This window comes from Geotrypetes seraphini, chromosome 15 (assembly GCF_902459505.1).
Source record: "Geotrypetes seraphini chromosome 15, aGeoSer1.1, whole genome shotgun sequence".
In the NCBI taxonomy this organism is placed as follows: Eukaryota; Metazoa; Chordata; class Amphibia; order Gymnophiona; family Dermophiidae; genus Geotrypetes; species Geotrypetes seraphini.
The window spans coordinates 42,920,488-42,944,000 of NC_047098.1; the positions used below are offsets into that span (position 1 = coordinate 42,920,488).

Here is a 23,513-nt window from a genome sequence, read left to right on the forward strand (position 1 = left end):
GTTCTCCCATTTTGGCCCTCAGGCTCCTAGCATTTGTGTATAGGCAGTTTAAGACCCAGTTTTTTGTCCTCTCTCTTTGTTTCCCTTGTGCTTTGGTATTCCTGTAGTTTCCCTCATGGTTTGCCAGCCCCTGAGCTTCGTCCTCCTCCTGTTGTGTGTGTGTGACGTCCTCTGCCTGTTTCCCCTGCGCCTCCTGCTCTCCTAATTCCCACTCAGTCCTGGGCTCTTTTTCACAATGACCTTGCCCCTCTGTTTCCTGTTGTTCTGTGTTGGTGCCGCTTACCTGGTCCATTTGTGCCCTCGATCCCTGCAATGCGTCTTTAGGTCCTTTTTCAACCCATACACCCTCAGACCCGAGTCCTCTTTTACACTGTCCCAGTTCAGTACCTTTGTCAGGTACTGATGTCCGATGTGTCGAGGTCAGGTCGACTATCGGCTTTCCCCTTCTTCTCAGTTTAAAGCCAAGTCTATGACGTTCTGGACGTTGCGTGCCAGCATCCTCGTCCCAGCTGTGCTAAGGTGCAGTCCATCTTTTCTGTAGAGCTTGTTCTTCCCCAAGAAGGTAGTCCAGTTCCTAACAAAGTGGAAGCCCTCCTCTTCGCACCATCTCCTCAGCCAAAAGTTAATTGATTGTAGTTCGCTCTGTCTCTTTGTGTCCGCTCTCGGTACTGGCAGGATCTCTGAGAAGGCTAACTTCCTTGTCCTTAGTCTCAGTTTCCTCCCCAGGGTCCTGAACTGGTCAGTTAGTGTAGTCCTGTTGAAGTTTCTCCTGCTGATGTCGTTGGTTCCGATGTGGATCACTACTGCTGTCTCCTCCATCTTGGCTCCCTCCAGGATCCTCTCGATATTGTTGATGATGTCTTTTGTTCTTGCCCTCGGGAGACATGTTACCAGTCTGTCCTCTCTCCCTCCGGCTATATGACTGTCTACTCCTCTCAGGATTGAGTCCCCGACCACGATAGCCGATCTCCCCTTCTTCAACGGTCTCAGATCTGTGTCATATGTGTAGTCCGTTTGTCCATCCTCTGGGCTCTGCTGTGTCTCCGCCCCTGGTCTCAGGTCTGTGTCATCTGCGCAGTTCGCTAGTCCTTTCTCCTGGCTCTGATGGATCTCCTCCTCCTCTGCCTGCCCAGGTCCTCCGCAAGGTCCTAGTTCCATGGTGTCTGGTGATTCCTGTCGTCCAACTGTCGGTTCCCTCCTGGTGTGTTGGTGGTCCTGTGCCTCTACCATCTTGCAGGCCTCCTCAATGAATTTCTCGAGCTCCCTAACTTGTTCTGCGATGTGGCTCTTTTTGGCGGTGTCCACGGTTGTCCAACACTGTTCTTCCAGGGTGCACAGTCCCTCCAGTTCTTGTACTCGAACCTGCAGTCTCCCGACCTCCTTCTTCAGGCTATCCAGTTCCTGACATCGATTGCAAATGTATACCTGCCTCCCGGAGGGGAGGTAGTCATACATATGGCACTCGATGCAGAAAACTGGGTAGCTCCCCTGGGTTCCTGTAGCCTCCATTCCTGTAGCCTCGGTGATTTGGGAGCGGTGCCCGACGTGCAGTTATCTGAAAAAGTAGAGAGAGAGAAAGAGTGATAAGAGGAGAATAGAAATTTTTTTTTTATTTTTAGGTTAGAAGTTATTGAGGTTAGAAGTTAGAAGTTGGGTTAGATTTGCTGTTGGGCTGCCTGGACTCCTTCACAGGCTTCCTTCGCAAAGGCGCTCTCGCTAAGGCGAGCGCCTTTGCTGCTCGCCTTCGCCGCGCGCCGAACGGCTGGGCGCCGTTGGCTCCCCTCCTTTTAAGGGGGGGGAGTCCAGGCACCGACGCTGCTGTGATGCGGCACGGGTGGGCGGAGCTACCTCTCGCCACCCGTTCCGCGCTGTCGCTAGCCCCTGCCTCCTCCTCCGACCTGAAAAAAATAAGCAAAAACGTCTCCTCTCCTCTCCCTTTGGCTTCCTCAGCCGCTGCCCGCCCTTGCTGCCTCCACGCGCTGAGGAGCCTTAGCGCCGCTGGCCCCTCCTTTTAAGGGGGGGGAGTCTGGGCACCGATGCGGCACGGGTGGGCGGAGCTACCTCTTGCCACCCGTTCCGCGCTGTCACTAGCCCCTGCCTCCTCCTCCGACCTGAAAAAAATAAGCAAAAACGCCTCCTCTCCTCTCCCTTTGGCTTCTTCAGCCGCTGCCTCCACGCGCTGAGGAGCCTTAGCGCCGCTGGCCCCTCCTTTTAAGGGGGGGGAGTCCGGGCACCGACGCTGCTGTGACGCGGCACGGGTGGGCGGAGCTACCTCTCGCCACCCGTTCCGCGCTGTCGCTAGCCCCTGCCTCCTCCTCCGACCTGAAAAAAATAAGCAAAAACACCTCCTCTCCTCTCCCTTTGGCTTCCTCAGCCGCTGCCCGCCCTTGCTGCCTCCACGCGCTGAGGTAAAAGCCATGTAGGTTCTGGTAGTTGGCTGGATCAATTGGATAGATGTGTGAGTAAGTTAGTTTTTTTAGTGATCGTTGTTTTTTTATGTATGGTTTGGTCGGTCTGCGTAGGGGTATACAGACACAGACCGTGCAAGTCTGCCTAGTACCGGCCTTAGTTCAATATTTAATATTATTTTCTGATTCTAAATCCTCTGTGTTCATCCCACGCTTCTTTGAACTCAGCCACAGTTTTACTCTCCACCACCTCTCTCGAGAGCGCATTCCAGGCATCCACTACCCTCTCCGTAAAGTAGAATTTCCTAACATTGCCCCTGAATCTACCACCCTCGCCTCAACCTCAAATTATGTCCTCTGGTTTTACCATTTTCTTTTCTCTGGAAAAGATTTTGTTCTATGTTAATATCCTTCAAGTATTTGAATGTCTGAATCATATCTCCCCTGTCTTTCCTTTCCCCTAGGCCTAGGGTATACATATTCAGGGCTTCCAGTCTCTCCTCATACATCTTCTGGCGCAAGCCTCCTATCATTTTCGTCGCCCTCCTCTGGACCGCCTCAAGTCTTCTTACGTCCTTCGCCAGATATGGTCTCCAAAGCTGAACATAATACTCCAAGTAGGGCCTTACCAATGACCTGTACAGGGGCATCAACACCTTCTTCCTTCTACTGACTACGCCTCTCTTTATACAGCCCAGCATCCTTCTGGCAGCAGCCACTGCCTTGTCACACTGTTTTTTCGCCTTTAGTGCACCATAAGACTTCCTTTGCCCATGAGAGCTGAGATCTAGTGCATTCCCTCCCCCTATGACAACTAGTTCCTTTTCCCTTCAGAGATACTGAATTCTGTTTCTGGTACACCTCAAAGCTCCAGCCAACCCAAGAGCAAGGGACACAGGAAACAAGCCCACTCCTTTTGCATATCAGGGCAAAACACCACCACAGTTGGACTTTTTCCCTTATTCTGATGCGGTCTGCTCTATTTGGTTTTTATATATTTATAGACTACATCTCCAGTTAAATTCTGTCAAAAGCAGTCACATAGCTGCATATGTGGTACATAATATACATTAAAGTGAAAACACATGGACTAGCTTTGGGTAGCATAGGACTAACAAAAACAAATGCAATAACTCCTCCGATTTTTCTCTTGCCTCTAGGTTTTCCAGTCTTTGTCTCTTTTTTTTTGGTTACACTTTCACTGGCTCAGATTTTTTTAAATCTGTAATTTTACAAGGGGAGGAAACCATGACAGGGCCAAATAAGGGCAACTGATGTAGTCTAAAGACAACGGAGTATGTCATGCATAATAGTAACTACGGTACTTCCCTTCTTTCAATGGCCATACCTACCACCTGCTCAGCTTATAGCTTATTGTCTTCTAGAGATCTGATGACAAGGGCAGTTATTCTGGCTCATTTAAATTTTTGCTCTGATTTTGTTCAGTAGTCTGTACCCACATTAATACACTAGCTTCAAGTGCTTTAGTCCAGTAATTGGTTAATGATGCAACTGACAGCTGAGCAGCAGCAAATCGTCACTCTGTACAAATGTTTTATGAAACAGAAGAAGCATTATAACAGTTAGAAAAGAGGGCTTTTGTTGTATTCCCACATGCTCTTTATTTAAGTAAATCAATTCTCTAGAGACTGTACTCTGAAGCAGCAGTTAGAATTTGGGATGAAGGGAGAATTTGTACCACATTCACCCATTAGTCTGGACCATCCAGTCTGGTGGGAGAATTGACAAAGTGAAACGGTTTGCTGTTGGCCTCACTGTTCGCCTCCATGTAGGCACCCTTGTCGCTTTCTTGTCACTTGCCACTTTCTCCCCTGGAGTTTCTAAAACTACAGCAAAACAGCTTTCTCCATAATGTCAGCTTTTTTTTTCCTGTCTGCAGTACAACTTGCAGTCTGTCAGGGTTCTCCAAAAGATTATCACATAATGTTAGTTATGGATCCTTAGAGAAAGAGAAATGTAGCCAAACAAAGCATTATCCCAGGACAAGCAGGCAGCATATTCTTTACGCATGGGTGACGTCACCGACGGAGCCCACGGTACGGACCTTTTTACTAGAAAGTTCTAGTTGGCCGCACCGCGCGTGCGCCTTCCCGCCCGACGGAGGAGTGCGTGGTCCCCAGTTTCTTCGTTTCCGCGGAGCGAAGAAGACGTGTGTTTTTCAACGTCGTTGAAATACTCCTTTTTGCCTTCCCGCTCGCGTTCTTTTTTCGATTTTTTCACCTTCGGGTGCTTTTTTCTTTCTATTACAAAAAAAAAAAAAAAAAAATTTTCTTTCTTTTGATTTATTTTTCGTTCCTGCCCCGGCGGGGCCTGTTAACACGATCCAGGCCTCGGGGTTTGATTTTGCGGAGGCCGTGTTCCCATTCATGCCCCCGCAGCCCAGTTTTAAGAAGTGCCAGCGGTGTGCACGCCCGATCTCCCTCACTGATCCACACAACTGGTGCTTACAGTGCTTGGGACCGGATCATCGGGCGGATTCCTGCACCCGCTGTGCCACTCTTAAAAAACGCACTTTGAAGAATCGTCAAATCCAACAAAATCTACTTTTCGGCACCGGCCCGACTATGGATTCGACCTCTTCATCTGCGGCACCGTCGAAATCGACACCGACCACTTCGACACCGCCTGAGTCGACATCGGCGCCCCCGGCGCCAGGTAAGCCGGCTAAGAAGCCTTCCACCCTTGAGCGCCCTCCCTCTTCGGGGACGACACCAGTCCTTTCGGCTCCACGCCGAGCCAAAAAACGCTCCACTCCGATTTCGGTGAGTGCCTCGTCATCGGCCCCCTCATCGCCGGAGTGTAGAGCGGCACCTATGGAACCAAAGAAGAAAAAAGTGGTTCCGGTGCCTCCCTTGGATGACCGCATTGCGGCCATCCTCCAGGACAAGTTGCAGGAACAACTCCACAAGCAACTTAAGCAGCTCTTACCCTCTATCTTGGCACCGCTGCTCTCGGTACCAGACCGGCCCGAGCCCCATACCGTCCAACCGGTATCCACTCCTTCGGTACCTATGGACTCCTCCATGCCCATTCTCTCGGCACCGCATCTCCACTCCCATGCCGAGGCTATGGCCTTGACGACGACCGATCCTCCTCGGGACCGGGCAGGGCACCGGTCTCCTCACGACTCTGACCGGCACCGTACTTCTCGGGACCGAGACAGACACAGGTCTACATCACCCGGTAACGTCTCGGTACGCTCAGGCAAATCTTTGTCTAAAACTCACCATGCCGAGCCTTCCACTCCAGTCTCTCGACACGCACATACCGATGTCAGAGACCCGGACCTATGGGAACAATCCCCCACCGGTACCGAGGAGGATGCCTCGTCGTCGGACGAAGAGCCTTCGGCACCCGATACCGCATCTAAACCTGAACAATCTTCCTTCTCAAAATTTCTCAGGGAGTTGTCGGGTGCTTTGTCTTTGCCACTGGAATCTGACTCTAAGAAGTCACAAGCTTTCCTGGAGGCATTAGATTTTGATCAACCTCCCAAGGAGTTCCTAAAGTTGCCCGTGCATGATATCTTACGGGAAACTTTTTATAAAAATTGGGAGAACCCGTTGACTGTTCCTGGGGCTCCCCGTAAATTAGACAGCCTCTATAGGGTTATACCAATCCCAGGATTTGATAAACCCCAACTCCCTCATGAGTCTCTCCTGGTGGAGTCCACTTTAAAAAAGACTCAGGGCTCTAGTGTCTATGCCTCCACCCCTCCTGGCAGAGAGGGCAAAACTATGGACAAGTTTGGCAAGCGGCTCTATCAAAATGCCATGCTTGCCAACAGGGCAAACAACTACTCGTTCCATTTTTCATTCTATCTCAAACATCTGGTAATGCAACTCTCCGCCATGCAAAAGTACATGCCAGAGCATAAAGTCCCACTTTTCCAACAGCATGTCTCCAGCCTGCTTCAATTAAGAAAATTTATGGTGCGCTCTATCTACGACTCTTTTGAGCTCACCTCCCGTGCATCTGCCATTGCCGTGGCCATGCGCCGCCTAGCCTGGCTCAGGGTCTCTGATCTGGATGTCAACCATCAAGACCGATTAGCCAACGCCCCATGCCTTGGTGATGAATTGTTCGGAGAGTCCCTGGATACCACCACGCAAAAACTCTCTGCCCATGAGACCAGATGGGACACTCTCATTAAACCTAAGAAAAAGGCTCCACCTGCTTGCCCTTACAGGCCACAGACCTCATACCAGCGCAGGTTCTCCGCTAGGCCGCTCAATCCACCTCCACAGCAACCCAGGCGGGCCCGCCAACACCAGCACGCCCAGGCTCGTGCCCAGTCTAACCAGCCGGCCAAGGCTCTTCCTCCTGCCAAACCTTCTCAGCCCTTTTGACTCCTCTCTCCAGGGCTTAGCCAGTCTTCCACCCTCATTGCCTCTTCCTCAGCCAATCGGAGGCAGGCTCCGCATCTTCATCAGCCGTTGGGAGGTCATCACATCGGACCAGTGGGTCCTAAACATCATCCGCCACGGCTACTCTCTCAACTTCCAGACTCTTCCACCAGACAATCCTCCCGTAGAGTCTGCTTCTCTTTCAACTCAAACCCCCCTCCTCCTGAGGGAGGTCCAATCCCTCCTTCTCCTCAATGCCATCGAAGAAGTACCTCTGGAACAAAGAGGCCGGGGATTCTACTCCCGTTACTTTCTAGTTCCAAAAAAGACAGGAGACCTGCGTCCCATTCTCGACCTCCGGGACCTCAACAAGTGTCTCGTCAAGGAGAAGTTCAGAATGCTCTCCCTTGCCACACTGTACCCTCATCTCTCTCGGAACGACTGGCTATGTTCCCTGGACCTCAAGGAGGCCTACACTCACATCCCAATCAATCCATCCTCACGCCGCTACCTACGGTTCCAGGTGCACCATCGCCATTATCAGTACAAGGTGCTACCTTTTGGCCTGGCATCATCTCCCAGAGTGTTCACCAAATGCCTCATTGTGGCGGCGGCCTTCCTCAGGTCTCACAACCTCCAGGTGTTTCCCTACTTGGACGATTGGTTAGTGAAAGCACCTACGTCTCCACTTGTGCTACAAGCCACTCATCATACCATCTCTCTCCTCCATCTGCTGGGGTTCGAGATCAACTACCCCAAGTCGCATCTGCTTCCCACACAGCGACTTCAGTTCATCGGAGCGGTTCTCGACACCACACTAATGAGGGCGTTTCTCCCCTCCGATCGTCAGCGAACTCTGCTACACCTGTGTCGTCAGGTGCTCCTTCATCACTCCATTTCTGCCAGACAAATGATGGTCCTCCTGGGCCACATGGCCTCGACGGTACATGTGCTTCCCCTGGCACGACTCCACCTCAGAACACCTCAATGGACTCTGGCCAACCAGTGGTCACAGACCTCGAATCTTCTTTCTCATCCCATCTCTGTGACATCGTCTCTTCAGCGATCTCTACAATGGTGGTTGGACTCCTCAAATCTTTCCAGGGGCCTTCTTTTCCATCTGCCCCCGCATTCCATGATCATCACCACGGATGCCTCCCCTTATGCATGGGGAGCTCACCTGGGAGACCTTCGCACCCAAGGTCTTTGGACCCCGCAGGAGCGTCTCCATCACATCAATTTCCTGGAACTACGAGCCATGTTCTATGCTCTCAAGGCCTTCCAGCACCTTCTTTGCCCTCAGGTTCTGCTCCTGTGCACGGACAACCAAGTTGCCATGTACTACATCAACAAACAGGGCGGCACCGGATCTCGCCTCCTTTGTCAGGAGGCTCTTCGCATTTGGACCTGGGCCACGGCCCGCAGTCTCTTCCTCAAGGCTGTCTACATCCAGGGCTAACAGAACTCCCTGGCCGACAATCTCAGCCGCATCCTTCAACCTCACGAGTGGACTTTGGATCCTCCCACGCTCCACTCCATCTTTGCTCGCTGGGGCACTCCGCAGATAGACCTATTTGCAGCTCCTCACAACCATCAGCTGCCCCAGTTCTGCTCCAGACTCTTCTCTCCTCATCGTCTGGCCCCGGATGCATTCCTTCTCGACTGGACGGATCGGTTCCTCTATGCCTTTCCTCCTCTGCCTCTGATGTTGCGGACTTTGTCCAAACTCCGCAGGGACGGAGCCACCATGATCCTCATAGCTCCCCGGTGGCCTCGTCAACACTGGTTCTCCCTTCTACTTCAACTCAGCTCCAGGGAGCCCATTCCTCTACCTGTGTTTCCTACTCTACTTACACAGCAACATCAGTCTCTACTACATCCCAATCTGTCTTCCCTCCACCTGACAGCTTGGTTTCTCTCGGGCTGACCTCTTCAGGAAATCTGTCTCAGCCTGTCCGTCTCATTTTGGACGCCTCCAGGAAGCCGGCCACCCTCCAATGTTACCATCAGAAGTGGACCAGGTTTTCCTCTTGGTGCCTCCGTCATCATCACAATCCCACCTCCTTAGCGGTGGAAACTGTCCTGGACTACTTACTCTCCCTGTCCAACGCAGGCCTCAAGTCTACCTCAATCAGAGTCCATCTCAGTGCCATCACGGCATTCCATGAGCCTGTCCTAGGAAAACCTCTCACGGCTCACCCTCTGGTTTCCCGATTCATGAGGGGCCTCTTCAACGTCAAACCACCTCTGAAGCCTCCTCCGGTCGTCTGGGACCTGAATGTGGTTTTGTCTGCCCTCATGAAACCTCCCTTTGAGCCTCTTGCCACAACTTCGCTCAAATTTCTGACATGGAAGGTTCTTTTCCTCATTGCCATCACCTCTGCCAGGAGGGTTAGTGAGCTTCATGCACTGGTTGCCGATCCACCGTTCACTATTTTTCACCATGACAAGGTGGTTCTGCGCACCCATCCAAAGTTCCTTCCAAAGGTGGTCTCAGCCTTTCACCTCAACCAGTCCATTGTTTTGCCTGTGTTCTTCCCGAAGCCTCATTCACATCCCGGGGAACAGGCATTGCACAGTCTTGACTGCAAGCGTGCCCTAGCTTACTATCTCGATCGTACAAGGGCTCACCGCTTGTCCCCTCAGCTCTTCCTGACCTTCGACCCGAATCGTTTGGGTCGACCGGTCTCTAAACGGACGCTATCCAACTGGCTTGCAGCTTGCATCGCGTTCTGTTACGCTCGGGCCGGTCTGTCACTAGATGGTGCTGTCACGGCCCACAGGGTAAGAGCTATGGCCGCTTCTGTTGCTTTCCTCCGTTCCACACCCATTGAGGAAATCTGCAAGGCGGCCACCTGGTCCTCAGTTCACACATTCACTACTCACTACTGTCTGGATGCTTTCTCCAGACGGGATGGGCACTTCGGCCAATCTGTACTTCAGAATTTATTTTCCTAATGGCCAACCATCCCTCCTCCCTCTTTGTTAGCTTGGAGGTCACCCATGCGTAAAGAATATGCTGCCTGCTTGTCCTGGGATAAAGCACAGTTACTTACCGTAACAGGTGTTATCCAGGGACAGCAGGCAGATATTCTTACGTCCCACCCTCCTCCCCGGGTTGGCTTCTTAGCTGGCTTATACTAACTGGGGACCACGCACTCCTCCGTCGGGCGGGAAGGCACTCGCGCACGCGCGGTGCGGCCAACTAGAACTTTCTAGTAAAAAGGTCCGTACCGTGGGCTCCGTCGGTGACGTCACCCATGCGTAAAGAATATCTGCCTGCTGTCCCTGGATAACACCTGTTACGGTAAGTAACTGTGCTTTTCCAAGCTAAAATAGGTAACCTAAAAACTAGCCAGCTGACAAACAGCCAGCAGCAGTTGGTGGTGTGTTTTTTAAAAAGCTAATTGTCGCTGGCTATATAGCCCTAGATATTTAGTGTTTGCCCAGTCATGATCCAGCACCGAATATGTAGGGCTAATAGCAGTTACAACTGGAACTGAATGTTTGGCAGGAACCTGCATAATTTTTGACACTGTTAGCCATCATCTTTCCCCTTGATAAGGCCCCTCAAGCCTTCCTAGGATCCCTGGTGGTCCAGAGGGGGGCAGGAAGCAAATCTCACTTTCTCCTGCCTCTAGAAGTTGCCACAGCAAAATTGACTCCTTGGCTCTCACAGCAGCCTTGTGTGCAGCAGGCATGAGTGTGGTTTGCCCCCACCCTCACTAGACTACCATGGATTCTAGGTAGGCTTGAGGAGCTCTAACACCACTTGCTTCTGTTGCCACAAGAGACTGTGGGAATCACTTTGCTGTGTCAGCCGCTAGGGAGCGAGTGGTAGGTTCCCCTGTCCCCACCGGACCACCAGGGATACTAGGTAGGCTCAGGGTGGGGGGTGACTATTAGGACCGGGGTGTTTTCATGCTTGCTGGGGGAGAGGGATTGGAAAGGGGGGAGGACATGCCCTGGCTGATTCAACCAAGGTCTACAAAGCTAACTGGGTGAATTTTTAGGATGGGTTTGAAGCTGTTCTAAATTCTTCCAGCTATGCAGTTGCCAGTACCCACAAAGCTGACTGCCAATCTGCCTCTCAACCTGCCCACTTTCAATAGCCAGTCAAAACTGATGCCTCATTGCCTGGCTAAGTACCACCAAATATCAACAGTTAGATGGCCATAGTGATTTAATGGGGCTGGAGTTTCTCCTGCCTGCTTAAATTACTTTGAATATTGGGTGATAGATTTTTATACATCTCCAGGCCTTAAACAAACCCCCCCCAACTTTCCAGGCACATATACGTGAGAGCAAAGAAATATAACTGCTTTTGGATAGGGTCCCAAGTCAAGATGGTCACTGCAGTGATCTAATGGTGTATAGATTGGGGGAAGGATTGAAACAGGGGAAAAAAAATTCCCCGGTATTCTGAATGAAGTCTCATGATGCAAGATCCTAGTCTGGTTGCAGTTGAGTGCTGGTGAAATTTATTTATTTTCTGGATTAATAATGCCGCACACTCCTAAAATCATCCATATGACGAGTTATGTGCAAAGTTTGGGAAGAGGAGGAGAACAAGCCTAATCTTCCCAGTGCACTGTAAAATCTTTAATTTTAAATGTGAATGTATCTGCATTGTGTCTCTGATCTTATGACTTCCAGTGACCCTCACTTTTTTATTTAGACCTTTTAAGATGTTTAATTCAGTAGGCAGTGGTCAAAGAACATTAAAAATGCAGGTAGCATCATTAAACACCTGCATACTCTATTGGATTACTGCATTACAGATTAGATAAGACAATTTACAGGGTTGGAGTAACCATTGGGAAATCTAGACAGTCACCTGAAACAGCAGCTTTTGTGTACGTGGGGGGGGGGGAGGGCTGGGAAAGCAGTAGCACTTAGGGTGACCAACTCTCCCTTATTAGAAGGCTTAGTTCTGCAGCATCAGCAGACAAATACATATAGGTTATGACCACTGTTCCCTCTAAGCTGTGAGCTTGTGTGCGCACACACAATTTGCCGAACCCGTGCACACAAATTAAAATAGCACGCACAAAAAAATAAATTTTTGCCTAAAATGATTTTCACTGCTAAAATGAAATGTTGCAGAAGACCAGCTGTTCCGATTTCCCATTTATCACATTTATTGAAGCGCTATAATATAAATTTTAAGTCATTCATGTGATTCCGTTATCTTTGGCAGTTGAATTTGACATGTCACGTGCCCCATAGGGCCATAGCCTATGGCCCATAGGATATGAAACACTCCCGATTCTTTGATTTCCTGAAGTTCCGCCATATTGTTTATTTTGTGGAATCGTAGTGTGCAGCGTGGTTCAGTGGTTGTATAACTGTATTCGTTTATTAAATTGCAACCAGATACAACTCTTAAAATGTCTAAACCGCGAATGGTGAAAAGTGTAAAGCGCAAGAGAGCTGCAACAGCTTTTAGGTCTGAATGGCTTGAAGAAATTGTTGAAACGGAGACACCGGAATCTCGCAATACAATGCGTGTTCAACTGTGTGAAATATTTACCTATGACGAAGACGATGTGTTGTTATTGTCAAGATGCCAAAGCAACTGGAAAATTCTCTACTGGAAAAATATGGGATGATGTTTGGAAACTGGACTTTCTGAAATGCAATCTATCAAGTAAATCTCATACTGACAGTATTAGGAAACTCAGAAGTAAAAATCCGAATTTAAGAGGGGGACTGGTTAACATGTTGCTTGAAAGCCCAACCAAAAAAGAAAACAGGCAAATTAGTAATGAACAGAAGCGTTCCAGTCCTGATGAAATTAAGGTTCTTGTCAACAGTGTTGTGCTGGCCATTAAGATGGATATCTCAATGCTCTCTGTTCAAGATATCAATGAGCACATGGTATGTTAGTATACCTGATAGCTGGAGAAGCAAAAACTATGCATTTGAATTTCTTGGAATTATCAATGGTATCGTGCAAGATGATCATATGGCAGACATTAAATTAGCAACGTATCATACGTTAACTGTTAATGAAAGCACAGACATTTCTGTCAACAAGTACTTAATACTCTACTTTAAGTATCGGCCAGTCAATTCAAATGAGTATAGGACGTCATTTGGTGGTATGCTACAGTTGGAAGCATGTGATGCTACATCAATAGTAACAGCAATTAGGGAATTCTATAGGAAACATGAACTTGACCTTAATAAAATGGTTATGTTCACCTCTGATGGTGCCTCTGTTATGTTGGGCAAAATAGATGGTGTTGCAGCACAGCTGAGAAAAGACATTCCACATTTAGTGCAGCAACATTGTGTTGCACATCGGGAAGATTTGGGACTTTCTGATTCATGGAAAGAAGTAAAATTGATGAAAGAAGTAGAAACTGTAATGAGAATTGTGTACACAGTGTTCTGTCAGTCTTCTACTAAACGATGTAAATTTCAAGAAATAGCAGATGAATCTGAATGTGAATCAATTGCTTTCAGACCTCTGAATGAAGTGCGCTGGTTATCTAGACACTTTGCACTTAAAGCAATTATTCAAAATTATGATCCCCTGTTAAAATATTTTGAAGAAGACAAAGATAATGATCCTATTGCAAAGTACTGCTATAAGAAGCTGAACAGTGAACAATTTCATATTATACTTGAAGTTTTGAATGATGTCTTATCAGAACTGGCTTCCTTAACCATGGCATTTCAAAAATGTGGTTTGACACCATTGGAAGCTTATCATCTTGAACAGGGTAAATTGAACAAACTTTGAATGCAATACTTAGGCGACAAGGTTAAGTGGAGTGATAAAGTCAACAGTCTTTTTGACAACAGGATGAGGTCTGGAGAAAAAGTTTCAGTGGATACTAATTCCATATTAATCTTCATCAACATCCTATGTTTGCATCTGGGTGAAAGATTTCCTGAAAATGAAGTTGAGGAATGGTCTGCTTTTGACTGTACAGCAATATCACAATTTGACTTTGACTTCGGAAATGGACATATCAGATCTCTTTGTTTAAAGTATAAACAATTTCTTCCAGAGGAAAGTGTTATTATTCAGCAATACAATGACTTTAATTCCTTGTTGCAGAAAAAAATCAAAAGCAATCTGATAAACAGCTTTCCAGATATGACGAAATTTGCATTTCAGAATGATCAATTTACAGATTTAGCAAAATTGATGGACATTGGTGCCATATTCTTAGCATCTAGTTCAGATTGTGAGCGTGGTTTTAGTCTAATGAACAATTTGAAGACTAAACAATGGAATCGTTTACATTTAGAGCATTTGGAAATGCTGATGCGTGTTAAGAGTCACCTTCAAGATGGAGGCTCAACAGATTTTGACAGAATTTATTCGGACTGGATAAATATGAAAGATCGCAGGGAAAAAACTTTGAAAACTAAATTGCTGTTATTTTCTAAATTTTAAGTATAAAGTACAATGATACCTTATTTATAGGTAGCGTTCAATGAAACATTTCAATGAAACATAATTTATGTTTATTGAAATGAGACTTCATGTTACATAAAGTGTAACTAAAATTACATTGAGTTTAGTCTGAATTAATGAAAACGCAAAGACCTGCCCATAAATGCCCATAACTGAACTCCGGGCCCTCTGGCAATCATTTTTATAATGCGCACAAATTTAGTTTTTCTTTAAATGCGCACAGATGAAATTTTTTGCACACACAGCCTATGAAAAATTAGAGGGAACATTGGTTATGACTAACAAAAATGCAAACTTGTAAATTTTATTCTGTATATTATATACCATGTAAATTAATTGTTTTGTTTATTATCCATTCCATGAACATTTGCTAGAGTGACATAACAATCTCCCCTTAAATCCATGGCCAACAGTTGATCACCCTAGCTGTAGTTATTGTCGGCATATAGTTCAAGTTCATGTGGTATGCCTCTTCTGAGGTATATTAAGTAAATCTCAGCGGTTCACAAAATTATTTTTAACAAATGCAATAATAGAGCCAGAGAGGAACTGCATATTCAATAGTACAGTAAAGCAACACACAAAGTAAATGAAGAGCGCCACTTTATAATATATAAACATAATGCAGACTCCATGCCCCAATCCTAATCCCCAGCTGCTCTAACTTTAAAAAAGAGTGCATATACTATGTACATGGAGAGTTGAAGTTCTCAAATGGCCTTTTATCTATGCACCTAGATACTGATTTTTGGAAACCCCCTTCTCATTTTATGTTTGGGGGAAATGGTACTTATAAATTTGCCTGCTAGCGGCATAAAGTTCATGGATGTGGATGTGCCTGCTTTTAACTGGTCTCTGTATAAGCATTTGTAAGGGGCATATTTTGAGTAGAATTATGATATATGTGCATATTTATAAAATACAAATGCAGAATACGTGTGCACAATTTTTTTTAATTTATTTTTTTTTTTAGCAGGTGCGAACTTGTCATTTGTGGTTTGTTGAGGCTAGATCAGGAAGTGTTGTTTTATAAAGGCATATACTGCTATCAAAAAGACCTTAAAAGGCAAATTTCTGGACTGCTCACATGTCCTGTGTTCATATAGGGCTTGAGTTTTATGAAATAAAATTTGACTATTTTCCTAAGTATTACATATTCTAAGAGGGGTGATTCTGATTTTTAATGACAGAATATCAGCAGGAGGTAGAGAGTTCGTCCTGAAAGTAATTTTGGGAAGGGGTGCAAGAATGAAGATTTTGCTAGGTACCTAATACCATTGCACTATCCCAGACAATCTTGTTACATACCAGGGAAGAAAAGTACAAAGACTCAAATATTACAGAATTGTATCCCAATGCGTATTTTTATGATCTCGATCAGAGATGAAGTTGCATATGGAAACAGTAGCTGGACCATGCCATATGAAGATGTGGACAGCAGAAATTTCTTTCACTGTTCCACAAATATGGAATGCTTTGCCTGGTATTTTGAGATTATGTAATAATAAGATGAATTGTAGGAAGATACTGAAGGCTTATTTTTTTGAATAATGATTGGGGTACAATGTTTTTTTGAGGCTAGGAAGGTGGCTGTGTTGAGAGCTCAGGAATTTATATATTGTGTGTGGAGCAGTCATTGCATTTCTCCTTATCTCAAGAAAGATATAGTGGCACTAGAAAAGGTTCAAAGACTAGGGAACACTAGATGAAGTTACAGGAAAATACTTTTAAAACCAATAAGAGGAAATATTTTTTCACTTGGAGAATAGTTAAGCTCTAGAATGCATTGCCAGAGGTTGTGATAAGAGCAGTTGGCGAAGCTGGTTTTAAGAAGGATTTGACAATTTCCTGGGGGAAAGTCCATAGGCTGTTATTGAAAAAGACATAGGGGAGGCCACTGCTTGCCCTGGATCGGTAGCATGGAATGTTGCTACTCCTTGGGTTTTGGCCAGGTACTAGTGACCTGGATTGGCCACCATGAGGACAGGCTACTGGGCTTGATGGACCATTGGTCTGACCCAGTAAGGCGTTCTTAATGTTCTTAATTTGTATTAACGTTAAGTGTGAATTTTTTATGTTTGTGTTTTAGATGTAATCTGCTTAGGTTGGAAGCAGAATAAAACTTTTTAAATGAAAAAAAACAAAACAAACAGATAAGATTCTGTGGACATTTGATATCTATCTAGCACATTACCATCTTTTTACACTAGACTTCTAGCAGAGTTTTTGTAAGAGTACAACATATTGAACTGCTTACCAAGATCTTCAGAAGGTTTTTTTTAAAAAAACAAACAAACAACAACTTTTCATTTGTTGAATGAGGCTTTTGAACTGAGGTGTGTATCTTGCCATTTTTAGATATTGTGATTTTCTTGGAATATTGAATCGTTATTCAAAATAAGGATTATTTGTCACCGCTGCTGCTTGCTTTTTTTTTGTTTGTTTGTTTGTTTCTTCTAATATTTTGAAGCCTAATTTATTAAGGCTTTTCTCGTTCTTAAAGAAAAAGACTTGAATTGTAATGATTTATCAGTAAACTAGTGTTTTTTAAAATCCTTTTTGACTAGTTTTCTTGCCTTTTACAGTCCTTCCAAGGAAGTCGAGGACGAGCATACCTCTTCAATTCCGTGTAAGTGTCTCTTCTAAGTACTGGTGGATCTTTCTTCTCTGTGAATATAGAAATGATTAGTAGTAGTAGTACTGTGTGGTGACTTCTTGGTATGAAAACATTCTCATGATAGTGATAGCACTTCACCTAAAGAAAAAAACAAAAAATGAACATACAGTTCAAAAAGCTCACCTTTAGATCATAGGGTTACACGAAAGAAGTAACTTTTTAAAGGATATGGTAATAAAGCAGTCTTTGGCTCTCTTTCTCTCCCACCTCAAATATACATGTTTTATAGTTTAACATTTGAAGCAGAGAACTATTTGGATGTCAGTTCTAGTCCCTGGGTATAGTCAATGGTAATGTCCGTCTCATTTTGTGGGAGAAATGACAATTCAAGAAATAATTTGTAGACTCTTTAATGCTGTTTCCATTCTTCCATTCTCCCCCCCCCCCCCTCACTCTTACGGATGTGTATAGTAAGCTGGGTTATTTTGTTTTTCTCCCTTTCATTGTCCTCTTCCTGTTGTGATTTTAGGAAACAAACCGAACGTCACAATAAAAAAAAACTTATGGAGCACACTATTCCCTTCAAACAATAGGTTAATGTTGGATCTAAGTGTTGATACACCTAATTAAATTGAATATATTGGATGTATTAGGATCTCAAGCGCTCGCAGTTAAGAGCTAATAGAACTAGAAATGAGAGTATATAAGTCATACACTTTGAATTGAATTAAAGATGCAAAGACCGATGATAGCTCGCGAAATAGTTAAGTGCCAAGACTAGTTCTATTAGCTCTTAACTGCGAGCGCTTGAGATCCTAATACATCTAATATATTCAATTTAATTAGGTGTATCAACGCTTAGATCCAACATTAGCCTATTGTTTTAGGAAACAAAACCATTGCATCCCCCTTCCTAGACTTGCTCTACTTTTTTTTTTTTTTTTTTGGTTGCTATAGTCCAAACAGAGCAAGAGCAGTGTCCAGTAGCTCTATTCTCCGAGTCCTGTAATTAAACGACACTGGCCAGCACTGTTGTGTTGCATGGCATTACAACTAAATAGTTTAAAAAAATGGGACCTGACAGGATATGAGTGACTGGAGATTACAACAGTAACCTTACTGACTAACTTTACTGACAGGGATAATTTGGTTTTGGGGGGCAGAAGGACTGTTTGTGGAGTTTGTTTATAAAATAAGTGAAATGCAATGCAAATCTTGAACCTTCCTAATGCTGCATGCATTAGGAAGGATAGTAAAATATAGAGCTCAAAAAACAATTGTTATTAATCAGGCAACAGAGAAGCACAACATTATCCCAGGACAAGCAGGCAGCACATTCTCACATGTGGGTGACGTCATCTACGGAGCCCCAGCGCGGACAGCTTTTAAAGCAAACTTGATTGAAGTTTCAAGTTTGCTACACTGCACCACGCATGTGCATGCCTTCTTGCCCACTAGAGGGCACATCCCACCTCGTGGTCCTCAGTTCAGTTTTTTCCGCGGAGCCAGAAGCCCTGTGGAAATTGAGCTCTGCTATTTTTGCCTTCTGTCGCCGCGTCCGGTGGATTTGGATCGGTCGCTGTGCTTTATTTTATTTTGTTTGGTTATTTTGATAGTTTCGTTAAAAATAAATAAATAAATAAATAAATAAATATTTTCTTCCGTCGGCTCCGGGGGCTTCCGTGGGCCGCGACCGGCCTTACTTTCGGCCGGGTCGGTTTTTCATGTCCCGTCCCTTGACGGGTTTCAAGAAGTGCACCCGGTGTGAGCGGTTACTTTCCATTACCGACCCACACCGGTGGTGCTTGATCTGCTTAGGGCCTGAGCATCCGACTGACTCTTGTGATCGGTGCTCCACCTTTCAGGCCAGAGCGCTCCGCCGACGCCGTGCCAGGATGGCGGAGCTCTTCGCGGTCGACTCCGCGCCGGGGAAGGCCTCGATGTCGGCCTCGGCTTCGGCCCCGGCCTTGACCTCGGCCTCGGGATCCTCGGCTTCGCCGCATCCCTCGACATCGCAGCCTACTCCTTCGACTAAACCTGCCTCGGGTAAGTCCTCTCTTCCATCCCCGACTCCAGGGTCGACGAAGAAGCCATCTTCGGGCTCCTCAAAGGCGGGTGGGTCGTCCTCTGCCCCGCCCAGAACTACGGCCACTAATGCCCCGAGGGAATACTCGAGACCGAGGTCGCCCTCCAGGGAGCATCCCCCGGCCTCGGACCTGCCCACCATGGTGGGGATCCCGGCGTTCCAAGACTTGCTCTGAGCATTGATTGCCTCGGAGCTGTCTGGGGCCCTCGAGCACTTGCAGCAGGCTTCGACCTCGACAGCTTCGGCCTCGAGGGCCCCGACCTCAGCGGCCTCGGTCTCGACTCCCTCGGTCTCGGGTACCGGGGCGGCACCGACCTCGGCCCCGACCTTACCCTCGACTTCGGCCTCGGGGGCCCCGCCTGAGAGAAGCGTACGGCCCCGTGACAAGGTGCGCAGGGTGAGGCGGATCTCTTCCTCCTCTTCCTCGAGGTCCTCCCGGGACTCCTCACCCTCAGGCCGGCCTCGGGCGAGGCGTCGTCCGAGGAAGCCTAAGCGTTCGCGAGGTTCTCCTCGGCGACGTGGTCGCTCCTCGCCGCTCGGGGTCGAGGCCTTGCGGGTCTCGGAGCTCCGCCTCGACAACCCGAGGCTGCTCCATTCCCCCGCGAGAGGGGGTTCGCGTGACTCCTCGCCAAAGAGGAGGGGGCGTGCCTCGGTACCTCGGACACCTGGGACCTCTCCCAGGGGTTCTTCGAGACGTAGACGTTCCCCGACCCCCTCGAGGCCATTGGATCTGGCATCTTGGGACTCCGGGTCCGGTAGGGAACCACGCTATTCCCACGAGGCTTCCCCCTTCTGTTCGGCGGAGAGGTCGAGAACCCCCTCGCCGCCCGCCAGACCGTCCTCCTTCTCCAGTTTCGTGCAGGACATGGCACGTGCCTTGGGTCTAGACCTCATGGCTGGATCTCAATACAGTGGTGCCTCACACAACGAACTTAATCCGTTCCAGGAGCAAGTTTGTTATGTGAAACGTTCGTTGTGTGAAACGCGTTTTCCCATAAGAATACATGTAAAACAAAATAATTCGTTCTGCAGCCCTGTTGTCCCATAAGAATACCTGTAAAACAAAATAATTCGTTCTGCAGCCCTACATTTCCCTCCCTCCCTCCACCTCACCTCACATGCAGAGCCTGCCAGCCTTCTCCCTCACCCAGCCGCACGATCTGCAGGAGGCTAAGAACTTCGGGAACTGGGTCAGTTCCCACTGCAGCTCCATGCGACTCTAGGCAAATCACCTGACCCTCCAGTTGTCCTAGGTCAGTGGTCGGCAAACCGCGGCTCGCGAGCCGCATGTGGCTCTTTAGCCACTTGAGTGCAGCTCTGCACTTGCCTAGGGCCCGAAACTGTCAGAAGGGTCCCAGGGCTGGCGTAAGAGGGGGGAGCATAGATCTAAGGGGCCCTGCGATCCAAACTTCTTTATTAAACACCTAAATTTTCCTTTTCAGAGGGACCCCGACATGGCAGCTGTTCTCATAAACTGCCGGTAGCTGCCCCGAAGCTTTCCCTTTGCGGCGATCTGCCCTATCAGAAACGGGAAGTTGCAGCAGAGGGAAAACTTCGGGGCAGCTGCAGGCAGTTTGTGAGAATGGCTGCCATGTCGGGGTCCCTCTGAAAAGGAAAATTTTGGCTGGAGAGGGCAGTGATCTCTTGCCTTCCCTACTGCTCCTCCCCCGTACTGTCCAGCTTTCCCTCCCCTGCTGGCCAGAACTCCTCATCTTTCCCCCAAGAAATTCAACAGTTTTCCTTCCTCCCTCTTCGGCTGTACCAGCAGGTTAGTTTGTCTGCACAATATTCACTGCTGCTGTGCATCAGCGGGTCTGGCTCCCGGCACGATCTCAAAAAGCTGTGCACGCGCAGCTGCTGGAGTTGATCAATGTTCTCCTCTCCTGCAACTTCCGGTTTCCGGTTGCGTCAGAGGAGAAGATTGAACAACAGAGCATGCGCGCATGTGCTGCTCCCTGAAAGCGTGTGGCTGGCCGAAAAAGAAAGCCGGAAAACTCGGCATCCGAGGTAAGGTGAGGGTGCTGCTGTTCCCGGCTCACATTAGGAAGCGGCGAGAGTAGTTCCGCCCCCCCCCCGGGCCCCTCGGGCGACTTCGTTGTGTGAAACGAAGTTCGTTATAGGGAGCAAGACAAAAAGTTCGTTATGCGCAGCGTTCGCTGTGCGAGGTGTCCGTTATGCGAGGCACCACTGTACACCAAAAAGTTCCTCGAGGAGCAGGACCTTCCCACTCCCCCGAGGGAAACCCCCCGACTTCCCTTGAATAAGGTCCTTCATCAGACCTTCCTTAAAAACCTGACTTCACCTCTTACGGTCACAGCGGTGCTGTCTAAGATGGAGTCCAAATATAGGACTATTCCACCCAAGGGATTCGATAAGGCTCAACTCTCCCACCAGTCTTTGCTTGTCGAGTCGGTGCTCAAAAAGACACAACCCTCCAGAGTTTCTGCGGCGGTCCCGCCCGGCAGGGAGGGTCGGACACTGGACAAGTTTGGTCATCGCCTCTATTCGAATTCCCTTATGGCAACCAGGGTTCTCAATTATGCCTTTACATTCTCATCCTATTTACGGGGCATGATAAAGGACCTGCCCCAGTATCACGAAGACCTACCGGATTCCCGTAGGGAAGGATTTGCCAGGTTTATGTCCAACCTGTCTCAATTGCGCCTGTACCTGTTTCACGCTGTGTACGACGCGTTTGAGCTGGTGTCGAGGGTGTCGGCATTTGCTGTAGCTATGCGCTGACTAGCGTGGCTACGCACCCTCGATATGGATCCAAACCTGCAGGAACGCCTAGCGGATTTACCTTGCGTGGGGTCCGAATTATTTGATGAATCCCTAGAGGCGGCGACCAAACGGTTGTCGGAGCAGGAGCGCTCGTTGGCCTCTTTGGTCCGTCCGAAACCTCGGGCCACGCCGCAGAAACCCTTCCGGCCTCCTCCGAGGCGTTACCTGCAGAAGTCGACGCCGGCCTTCTCTAGGCCTCCGCCACGGCATCCTCCTCAACAGGGCAGAGGGGGACAAACGAAACCTCCGGCGCAGGGTCCCTCCAAGCCAGCGCCGTCCTTTTGACGGGCTATGCGGATGGGGCCGGACCCCCTACGCGATCACGCCGGACCCCCTTCCCATAGGGGGTCGACTCCGGTCCTTTTATGCAGCTTGGACCGAGATAACATCCGACGCTTGGGTGCTCCGGACCGTCTCCAAGGGCTATTCTCTCAACTTCTGGTCTGCGCCGCTGGAACAGTCACCGGGGGCTTGCCCATACAATCGGACCCAGCTCCCCATCCTCATGGCCGAGGCCAGGGCCTTGTTGAAGCTTCGGGCGGTGGAACCTGTACCCCCCGATCAGCGGGGGCGGGGGTTTTACTCCCGTTACTTTTTGGTCCCAAAAAAGACCGGGGACTTGCGCCCCATTCTAGACCTCAGAAAGCTCAACAAGTTCCTGGTCCGGGAGAAGTTCCGGATGTTGTCGCTTCCGGTATTGTATCCTCTCTTGGAGGAAGGGGACTGGATGTGCTCCCTGGACCTGAAGGAAGTGTATACCCATGTTCCGGTGCATCCCACCTTCCGCAAATTCTTACGGTTCCAGGTGGGCGAGCTACACCTACAGTACCGGGTCCTCCCCTTCGGCCTGGCTTCGTCCCCTCGAGTCTTCACGAAGTGTATGGTGGTAGTCGCTGCAGCCCTGAGGTCTCGGGGGCTTCAGGTCTTCCCCTACCTGGACGATTGGCTGATCAAGGCCCCGACCAGGGAGGGGGTTATCTCAGCGACCCGACAGTCTATCATCTTCCTTCAGCGACTGGGGTTCGAAGTGAACTTTCCCAAGTCACAGTTGTGCCCGACCCAATCACTTCAATTTATAGGCGCAGTGCTGGACACTGTTCGCCTCCGTTCGTTCCTCCCTCCTCCTCATTTGGAGGCTTTAGTTCGGTTGGGTCGTCTGGTTTCTCGGCTACCGGTTGTGTCGGCTCAGCGCATGATGATGCTTCTGGGCCACATGGCGTCTACGGTCCATGTCACTCCGTTTGCCAGACTGCACCTGAGAATTCCTCAGTGGACTCTGGCCTCTCAGTGGCGCCAGGATTGCGATCCTGTCTCTTGTCTCATAGCGGTGACTCCTTCTTTGAGACGATCGCTCCGTTGGTGGACCGACTCTTCAAATCTTTCCGGGGGTTTGCTCTTTCTCGTTCCTCCACATCGCAAGGTTCTGACCACGGACTCCTCGGAGTACGCGTGGGGGGCCCACCTCGACGGTCTGCGGACCCAGGGCCTGTGGTCGGCGGAGGACCAACGCTGTCACATCAATGTATTGGAGCTTCGTGCCATCTTTCTGGCGGCTTGAACATTCTGCCACCTACTCCGCGATCAAGTAGTCCTCGTGCGAACAGACAACCAGGTGGCCATGTATTATGTGAACAAGCAAGGTGGGACGGGCTCTTGGTCCCTTTGCCGGGAAGCTCTGCGCCTTTGGGAATGGGCGATCTCCCAGAACATCTTCCTGCAGGCTGTCTATATCCAGGGAGAACGGAACTGCTTGGCAGACAAACTCAGTCAGCTTCTCCAGCCGCACGAGTGGTCACTCAACTCCAGAGTCCTGCGC

General features: G+C 48.4%; 1 protein-coding gene across 4 annotated transcripts in view; it reads left to right on the forward strand.

The window, feature by feature from the left end:
- The window catches only part of YPEL2 (yippee like 2), a 168,743-nt gene that overhangs the window by 47,267 nt on the left and 97,963 nt on the right, over positions 1 to 23,513 (forward strand). For all 4 annotated transcript variants that reach the window (XM_033922082.1, XM_033922081.1, XM_033922085.1 and 1 more), the window contains exon 3: positions 16,796 to 16,839. In XM_033922082.1, coding sequence (XP_033777973.1) covers positions 16,796 to 16,839 — 44 coding nt within the window. The remainder of the gene's footprint in view (positions 1 to 16,795; positions 16,840 to 23,513) is intronic.